Below are 10,247 nucleotides of genomic sequence, written 5' to 3'. Positions count from 1 at the left end.
AAAATTGTAAAGAACATGTACCATTTTTACTTTCCCTGTAATTACTCCCTAAACCATAGAATATAACAACTATTTACATGTCATTAGGTAATAGTAATCTAGATATTATTTAAATTATAAAAGAAGATATATGCAGATACTAAATTACAAGTAATTGAGCATCCCCAGATTTTGGTATCAGGGATCCTGGAACTAATTCTGTGGATACTGACGGATTACTGTATTGGCTTTCAGTTGAAATTAATATATTTTGAATGGTATTTATGTTGCTATTTAGTGATATTTACATATTGCTTGTGAACAGTTTTTGATTAAAAATGTCATTGTTTAGAATTGTTTCTCCTGATTCCTATTTCTGACATTTTAAAATTATAATATATATATATATGTATATATATATATATATTAAACTTTACATTATGTTAGAACAAGAAGCCATTTTTTAAATAACATACAAATTGGATTGTTGTGTTCCCTCTTGTTATGCCAGTAAAATTTTGTTCCTAAGAGTCTTCAGAAAATAGTTTCCACAAAATACAAATTTTTATGTTTTAAAAAAAGTCTTCTGATTTCTTCTATTATTTAAAGAAAAGCCATGAAGTGATTTTTATTTTTTTAAAGTACATACCTACTTTGACCTGAGTGGTGATATGTTCCCATCAAGATTTGAAACCAAACATAGTTGTACAAAAGCTTTTGAGATAGATTATATATATATATTTTTATATAGAGAGAGAGAAAAGAAAGGACTCCTAAAGAACCTTGGTGATTCATGTTCATTTCATTTTGAAAGGGTAAAACGTGTTTCAATTTTGGAATAATCTTATTTCACATGGCTTTTAGCTAATAATGCTATTCCTTCTAGCTGGGCACTTGGATGAAGCCAACCAAGTGAGTTTTAGGAGAATAACTTATAATTTTATTATAGAAAATTATACAAAAATGAGAATAATTAACTTTTTTCTCATTTCAATTATTGTAAAATTTACTATCAGTTTTGTTTCATTTAAACCTTTAGCCATGATCTCCTTGCCATTCCCTCATTAGTATAGTAAATCAGTATGTTGCCCTAGAAAGGTAATGACTGTTGAGAAATTAACCATAGTATCATTATTATATTAAATACCTTAATAGCAAGTAGTGAGTGTTCAAACACTCACTAATCATATTTGTCACCTCATTAGATTGGTATGGTTTTACTTCACAATTTAACTGATAAAGTTTGTGTTAGGAGTAAGGTGTTTGCATTACTTTTTGTTAGGTATACCTGCATATATTGTGGTTGCTAGAAATGTGTTACTTCCCCTCCCTCCCCATGTTTTTCCCTTGTAGTTTATTTGTTGGATAAACTGCTGCATTTTCCCTACACTTTCCCAATTTGGGAAAATATGCCTCTCCACATTTTCCATAATTTAGTAGAAATATCTGTAGTTTTTAATTAGATTCAGATTTTATTTTTGGCCAAGATTACTTAAAAGGTGGTGTATATTCTTCAACTAGAAGGCACTTAATGCCAGTTTTTTTATTTTGATATTAGCAGCCATTTGATAGTCAATGCTTAGGCAATTAACAGGGAACTTTCTCAATGTCTATATTTGTTAACATACCATGTGCTTTGATATTATGTCCTACCAAATGTTTCTTTTACTTCCGTTTTGAACATTGGAAAACCAGTCCATATTCAAAGTCCAGCTCAAATAATAGATTTATGAAAGTTTCTTCTTAGAATTAGTAACTGCTGCCTATATCCTTTGTATCAACTTCCATTCATTACAACTCACTTCACATTTTATCATTTTATTCTAGTTTTTGCTTATCTTTTCTAGATCAGTGGAAACTTTGACTCTCCATTAAAAATTCATATATACTTAAATTATATTTGTGGTACTATAGCAACTTGACTATATACATTATAAAAATGGCAATTTTAACTGATGGAATAATTTTTTAAGATTAATGTTTTGTCATTAAAGCGATAATAAAACCTTAATTATTTTGGTAATAACTGTCTTTCATCTTTGAAATTAACCTTTTTTCTTACTAAAAACATTGGGAAAAGCACATGATTGTGCTTCATTTGTTTTTTCTTCTTGGTTTTATACTTTGTGATTCAATGATTTAAAAATAATATATGTTGATACTTGGTTAAGTGTGTTAGCCAAAATGCTACCTATGAAACCTAACTAGATTCAAAAAGAAGAAGCAATATTATTGGGAACATCAACAGTTCACATCCCAACTCCTCTTTTTAGACTCTTTATAGAGCTTGTTTTTATGTGCAAGGTTTTTGGATTTTTTAGTGCCTTGCTAATGACAATCATGTTACCTTGGGCATTAGGTTGTTTCAGCCCATATAGGTTTAGTGTGAGGTATATAGTTGGACACAGTGTCTTACATTTATTTTATTTATTTTTATGTAGTGTGAGGATCCAACCCAGGACTTGTACATGCTAGGTGAGCGCTCTACCGCCGAGCCACAACCCCAGCCCTAGTGTGAGGTTTATTGTTAATGAGTAAATGTAAATCTGTATTTTAGTTGATCTCCTGATGTTTTTGATTTTTTAATCGATTTGTCATCTCATTAGATTGCCATAGTTTTATTTCACAATGTAACTGATAAAGTTTGTGTTAGGAGTAAGGTGTTTGCATTATTTTTTGTTAGGTGTACCTGTATTGGTATTATCTTCATTATATCAATTCTTTTCAGGAATGAATCAGTGCTTACTAGTATATAACAGATTAGCACTGATAACCGCATGTAGTACATGTGTCAGGTGTTTTTCTTTCACATGAAACACCTATATAGTTTCTCCTTTACATTTTAATTGTTTGTTAAATTTAAGAATAAGCTAATTCAGCTGAGCTCTCCTGTCATAAGATGTATGTATATGAGAAGGAAAATCCAACTCAAGGAGTAACTACGTAAAAAAAAAAATTTTTTTTAAGTATCCCATACCATTTCCGCCATACAGTACTGCAGGTGTTTTGTGTGGCAGGTAAAACATCTGCCCCATCCACCAAGTGCTGCTGTCAGAGCCAATTCTTGTGCACTATTGAATATTGAGTTTATTGGATTATTTTTAAATATAAGCAGTGAAATTTCTTTACTTGATTGGATCATGCATATTTCATGCATTCTGTGACCTCACTTTGGGAATTTTTCTTTTTTGAAGACCTAAAGATTCATTCTTGCATTCCTAACCCTTAGCACAATGCTTGGAACATATAGATTTTTAGTAGTTTGTTGGATAAGAGACTGTGAAGTCTTACCTGATCAAATAGAACATTTTTAGTAAATATTAGAGATTAGAATTAGTGTGGATATAAAAGCTTAGATGTCATATTAAGGTAAAATTAAAGGGATAGTTTAAAAATGAAGAATTAAGGACTGGTATGTGTAGCTCACTGGCAATAACCTTGCTTAGCATGCAGGAAGCTCCATATTGGATTCCCAACATTTATACATTTAATTGGAGGGAAAAAATGGGGGTGGTTATGGGAGCAAATAACAGATTGTAGGTCATTGCATTAATCTTTGGATCGTGTGATGTGATCACTGAAGTTTTTGCAAAAAAACCAAAGAAACACGAATATCTTGTCTCACTTTCAGAGATGGATTAGATGTGCACATAATGCTTGATTAACTTTCACATTTCTATTCATTTTTTATTACAGTGTTAATAAAGAAAGCCTTAATGTCTGTTATATTTGCCATGTGCATATTTTTTCCAAAAAGTAATGTTCTTTGTGTAATTTTTTTAGTATGATTTGTAATTGGTTTTGAACATTTTTCTAGAGGCTATATACATGATATCTTTTATAGGTGGTATACCTTTGTTATCAGGGAATGCTATTTTTCTTTGGAGGTGAGTTGTCATTGAATATTGTGGCTACTATTATAGCAACAAGCTACTCTTTTTAGAGATGTGTGCATCAGTTTTCATGGTCAATGTAACACTTTTGTCCTTTTATTTTCCTTTACTTATAAATATTATTAGACTTTAAGAACATCTTAAGTGGTGGTAATGTTGCTTCTTGTCAGCCATCAGTAAAGTAGCTTAGCATTTAATAATGCTAACTTATAAATTAACATGTTTGATTTTTTTCCTTGTCATGTTTTTTTTTAGAATTATATATGTGGTATATGTGTGTTTAAGTGGGATGTTGGAGTGGCAGTGTGGTGACTAAGTTCTCAGTTTTCATCAAAATCCTGTGATTTGAACGCATGATATTTTTTACCTCTTTGCATTTCATACTGTATTTATTGACTGCTGTCCTTCAAATTTTAATATTCTTAAATATACTACATCTTTACCTTTCTCAATTAGTAAAAGAGTCTTAAAAGGAAATATGTAATATATCCCATTATATATTTAATACAAATTTTACCCCTATTATCTGTTTGATGAATGGATTCATACCTTAATTTTCTTCCATTTGCTCATTTCAGCACTTAACATCCTGTTATGATATTAAGAGGAGGTATGCAAAAGAGAGGATAAATATGAATAAAGACTAAATGGAACTAGGTGAAAAAAAGCCCAAATTAAGATAGAAGGAAATACAGTAGTATAGTAGTATACATAGAGTCAACTCTCAGCTGTAGACGCCTCGAGTTAGAAATGATAAGACTAATGTGACAGAATTGGATAACAAGGTAATAATTAAAATGTTTAAAAATAATATATATTCGAATATTCAGAATACTAAAATGTTGTATCTGGGGTTGGGAATTTGGACATTAAAGTATACATGATTATGTTTTATACTTGCAATGCATTTCTAAAGTTCATATTATTGCTAAGATTAAGTGAAATCCTTTATTGAAGATATGAAGTTTGATGAAAACTCAATTATGACCTGTAGATTAAAATCTCAATTTTAGCTATTAAAGATTGGTAGAGTCATCTCCTTTACAATCAATGGTAAAACTGACCAATGGATAAGGCTATAATTTATGTGATGGGGAAAATGAAAATGTAGGATAGATTTTTCATAAATCATTCCAAATCTTTAATATTAATAAGTTCTGAGTAAATTTGCACTGCGTTCCATTTCTTTTCCTCATCCAGTCCATAGTGAAATGGAAATACTAGGGATTAATGAGCAACAATAGATCTAGAGTGAGGCTAAAAAATGGCACATTAATAAATAAATGGAGAATAGTAAGTCAGTATTTATGAAGAAATATTTATGATTGGAAGGAAAGTAAAATGTTCTTTTTGACCATTTAACACACCATGTGGCCACAATAAAATAGAAGATACTTCTAAATACATAATTAAATGGCAAGACTATGACATGGTGTTAAGCAGATGAAATAGTCAATCCTTACAGTGCTTTAATATTTAAATTTCCCATATCTGGATCCTAACAGTAATTGAAATTGTTTAAGAATATATGTGAATAAATCAATTTAAGTTAAAACTAAGCTTTTATTAGCAAATAAGTAGCCTAAAATGCAAGTCTACATTAGATATTGCAAAAGAAAACATTATTCCCCAAACAAGGACATGAGGGTGAAGACTTGTACCCTTCCCACTCTTTTTTTCTTTGCTACTCATTGACTCAATGATCATAGGTAAATCATTCAACTTTAGAACCACAGTATTTTTCATTTATAAAATGTTATTTTCAATATCTTTTATTGGTTAGAAGGATAAAACAAAATCATGTATATGAAGAAACTTTTGCAACTTACGAATCACCTCACAAATTTAGTTGAATTTAATACTACTGAAATTGTCAAAATAATATACATAGGATTGATGGTTTGGCCATGTCCTTTAATACTTCGTAAATTTGAAAATATAGTTTATTATAGTAATCTTAGTGGACTCATTTTGTAGTTCAAAAATATAGCAATTTAATTTTTTAAACATTGTATGAAATGCTAACTGCTAAATACATTTATTATATTCTTTTTTACAGAATTTGTGATATAGTCTGGGAAAGAGAAGTTGATATTCAGAAGTGATATGCTATGTCAATAGCCAGATAGGAAAGAATTTCCCTTGTTGCCATGTTTAGTCCTGTTTTAAAACATTAATATTAAAAAATTAAAAAATGTTTTAGTATTCTGTCACTGTTTATACTGTATTCATTTGATCTGTGGTGTTTTTTGATATTTTTCTCTTGAAGGTTTTTGTTTCTTTAATAATAGTTTCTTTTTCATTCTAATAGAATAAAAATGGTGAATGTATGTATTGTTGATTGACTCTTAAAGAATATTGATTTTTGATCACCTTTTAGAGTAAGAGTGTAAAATTATTTTCATATTTTTTTCTCCTCCAGACATTTGACCATAAAAAAATAGATTAATTGTTGATATCTATTGGGGATATTCTATTCATAATTTGAAAAAAGCAAAACTGGGGTGCTTAATAAGGAAGAAAAAAGGATGTTAACCGAATGGTACTCAAACTAATGAATTGAATTTTGGGTCCTATAAATTGACTGTTGGATACCATACTTCAATCAAATAGCATTTGCACAATTTAGAAATTAAGGTATGTAATTTCAAGAACTAAATGTTTTGAATAGCTAATTTTTGTTACTTTACAGATGTTCCATTTAAGCAGACCTCTTCCATAGCTGTAGCTGGAGCTGTCATTGGAGCTGTCCTTGCCCTTTTCATCATTGCAGTCTTTGTAACTGTGCTGCTCACTCCTCGGAAAAAGAGACCATCCTATCTTGACAAAGTGTAGGTAACTTTTTTTGCCTGTGTTCTACTATCACTATTCATTATGCATTAGTCTTTATATCTGCCTTTACAGCTGCATGTATTTAAAGTGTCCAAGGGAGAGAAGTTAGAATAATCTAAGACTTGTTAAATACAGCAGTGGTTTCAAAAGGCATCTTAAACTACATTTTAGAAAGTGAACAACATCAAGGAATCCCATAAAAATATAAATTAAGGGGCTGGGATGTAGCTCAAGTGGTTATGCGCTCGCCTGGTATGCACGGGGCGCTGGATTCGATCCTCAGCACCACATAAAAATAAAATAAAGATGTTGTGTCCACCGAAAACTAAAAAAATAAATATTTAAAAAATTCTCTCTCTTCTCTCTCTCTCAAAAAAAAAAAAAAAAAGAAAGAAAAAGAAAAATAAATTAAACAACATTTTTACCCAGAGTGTGTACTAGACATTTTCCACACTACTACACATTGATACTTTATGTTGCCTATCCTCTGAATAGAAATGCAGGCCTTTGATGAAGTACTAGTTAAAGGTTTGAAAATACCTTAGAAACTTTTAATTTTTTACTTCTTCAGATTGTGTATGTCTGTATTATATAAAGGTATAGCTTTCATCTACCAAGAGTCGTTAAATACATCAAGTTTTGAAGTTTTTTTTTTTTTATTAAGAGAAATGCTTGGTTTTGGTGAATTATAAAATATACATGTTTTAATTCAAGGAACAAGCAACATTCTGGGCCTAATCTTTGAGATGGTTTGATAAAACAGAAATTTCACCTTGTTGCAGAATCAAATGACATATGTATCCATTCTCAGTTCTATCAATAGTTTTGTTGCTTTACCTGTGAACTATGAATAATACTTTTTCTACTTACTTTACATGGTTATAATGGGAATAGAATAAGATAATGTTTTATGAACTGTACAGGTCAATACAAATGGCATTCTCCCTTTCCCTCCAGTGCTGAGGATCAAACCCAGGACTTCATGTATGCTAAGCAAGCTCTCTATGTATCTAGCTACACCCTCAGGCCCCTCACCATTTTTCTTTTATTTTGAGGTCCAATTTTACTAAGCTCCCCAGACTGACCTTCAATTTGCAATCCTCTTGCCTTAGGCTTGAAAGTAGCTAGCATTACACCTGTGCACATCATACCTGGCTAACATTAAATCTTCTGCTGTTTATTTATGTTTGTATTAAGGATATAAGACTGGCATTTAAAGGATGAATTCATTTTATCTTTAAAAATGCACTGTATATTATCTGCTTCTCTAATCTGGCACTATTACCCCTCTTTTCTTTTTGGATTGAAGATACCAGGGTGTCAGTTTCAGCTCTGCCTTGATCAAATTGATGGTCTGACTATGAAAAAGTAACTTTACCTTTGTAATCCTCAGTTTGGCCTTTGATACTTTGGAGCTAAGAATTTGGTGTGATTTTCATTATGTGAAAAAATAAAATTACATAAATAACAGTGAAGTGCTCTTTCAGTGTGACAGCTTTCATAAAACGATTTCTTTAATAGAGAATGACTAGCATACTGTACCTTTGTTCTCAAATTATCACAGTCTTTTCTATAATTTCAAAAACAATTTATTATTAGGTTAATACATTTACTTAAATATTTTATTTTTAACAATTTGTGTATTAAGTATATTATTTTATGCCCATGTGAGAAATTATTAAACCACAGAGAATTTATTACTTCAGTATCTATCTATAGCTTTCATTCCCTTCATCCTTTAATATAGTCAGTCTTATGTTTTATTTACTAATTACAAGTACTGAAAATATATGATCTTTAAAAGCATGAAGATATATATAAAATTATGTTCTAAAATATAAAGAACTACAAGATATATTTAAATCTGTTTTTAGTTCACAAGTTCATTTCCTAAGCATATATTGGTCCCTTTCTTTGTTTCAGGTGGCAAGATTGATTATGGTCTGTAGACTGAAAAATCTTGATTTGTGTGATGTATATTCTAAGAGTAAGGAGGTCTTTTGAAAGTCAGACTTGGAAGTATTTCCAAAATACAATATAAACCTTTTTCAGCATTATTTTAAAATGAAGTGTTTTAAATCACTTTGTATGATAATCTAGAGGAAAGTGTAATGACATATTTGTTTGATTATCTTTAAAATGCAGAGATAGTCAATGTGAAAACAATAGTTAAGTAAATTGGTCATGTACTAGATTACTTGCATAACTGTAACTTTCAAAAATGCTTATTCTACTTGAGCTGCTTCTTAAATTAAATATGAATAAATTGTCCTAAACATTAAAATTAATGATTACTTTCATTTTCTGTTTGGTACGTTAAAGGAAAATAAGAAGTGAGTTAAACACATAAGATTGAATAATAATTTTTTATAGTATGAGGAAAATATCCCCTAGACTTGTGAGAACTTTGATTTTTTTTCTGCCTCCTTTGTTTTGCTAAATATGGCAGTCACATTTTTAACCTTTCTAATGCAGGATTGATCTTCCACCCACACATAAACCACCGCCTTTGTATGAAGAAAGATCCCCACCTTTGCCTCAAAAAGACCTTGTATATCAGGTATGTTTATGATTACTCAGTCTAAAATACAATTTAAAAAGCCTAAGTCATTTCTGTTTTTTTCCCAAATATTGAATAGTCATTATACATGAAATATTGCATAATGATGCATAATCCTTTATGATTATCATATCATTTATGATTATTCATCAGTTTTTATGTTTAATCATTACTCTAAAATATCTGGAGAATCAAATTATGTCTACAAATTAGTAAGAAAAATTATAGCCAATTAAGACTAGTCAACAATATATTGAGTGCTTTTTGCTAAAACCTTATGGTAGACTTACTATTAAGTTTTATTGACATACAGATTCATTGTAAAATTGGCATTTTTATATGGAATAAAAAGTAGAAAAATGGAATGTCTTTGGTAAAGTATGGTGAAGAGCTGCTTCTCTTTGGAGTACTGTATTTTACTTTTGTTTTTTTCAGTATGGTCAAGGTCTAAATTTTAGCTTTCTTTTATTTGGCAATGAAAGGTTTGTATTCCAGTTTAAAATTCTAAGTGTGAATTTTGATCCTCAAGCTACATTTGTTATAACTTTTAGCATTTGTTTTGGAATTAGCTTACAGGTAATTCATATGAAAGTTTAGATTCACAGATTTCATTCATGCATTCTCTGCCTGAATCTTTTTTCCTTAGCATTTGGCACAATTTAAACCAAATATTTGAATTCTCTTATTCTCAGATTTAGGTGTTTTATTATTGTTGTTGTTGTTTGTTTCTTTTGTCTTTTTCTCATAGTATATTGGGATTCTAAATCCTTATCAAGTATTTACTTCTGGGAATAGTCTGTAATATTATCCTTTTAAAATATGACCTATATGTTCATCCTGAAAAAAGCAATTAATTTGCTCATCAGTTTGTTTAATTTGGTGGGACAACTCCAAATAATATACCTGCCAGAATATTTTGAGCCTCTGTTCCTTTGTTGACCATATAGGCAGCCTACTGTCCAATCAGGGGACGAAAGGAGCAT

The 10,247-nt window shown here is 30.1% G+C and overlaps 1 protein-coding gene across 1 annotated transcript in view; it reads left to right on the top strand.

Moving 5' to 3' along the window:
- Positions 1-10,247, top strand: part of Nectin3 (nectin cell adhesion molecule 3) — a 139,863-nt gene that overhangs the window by 69,812 nt on the left and 59,804 nt on the right. Inside the window, exons 6-7 of the mRNA XM_076867241.2 lie at positions 6,565-6,703; positions 9,180-9,264. Coding sequence (XP_076723356.2) covers positions 6,565-6,703; positions 9,180-9,264 — 224 coding nt within the window. The remainder of the gene's footprint in view (positions 1-6,564; positions 6,704-9,179; positions 9,265-10,247) is intronic.

The sequence above is a fragment of the Callospermophilus lateralis genome, chromosome 10 (assembly GCF_048772815.1).
Source record: "Callospermophilus lateralis isolate mCalLat2 chromosome 10, mCalLat2.hap1, whole genome shotgun sequence".
Classification (NCBI taxonomy): Eukaryota; Metazoa; Chordata; class Mammalia; order Rodentia; family Sciuridae; genus Callospermophilus; species Callospermophilus lateralis.
This window is presented reverse-complemented; position numbering and strand designations above follow the sequence as displayed.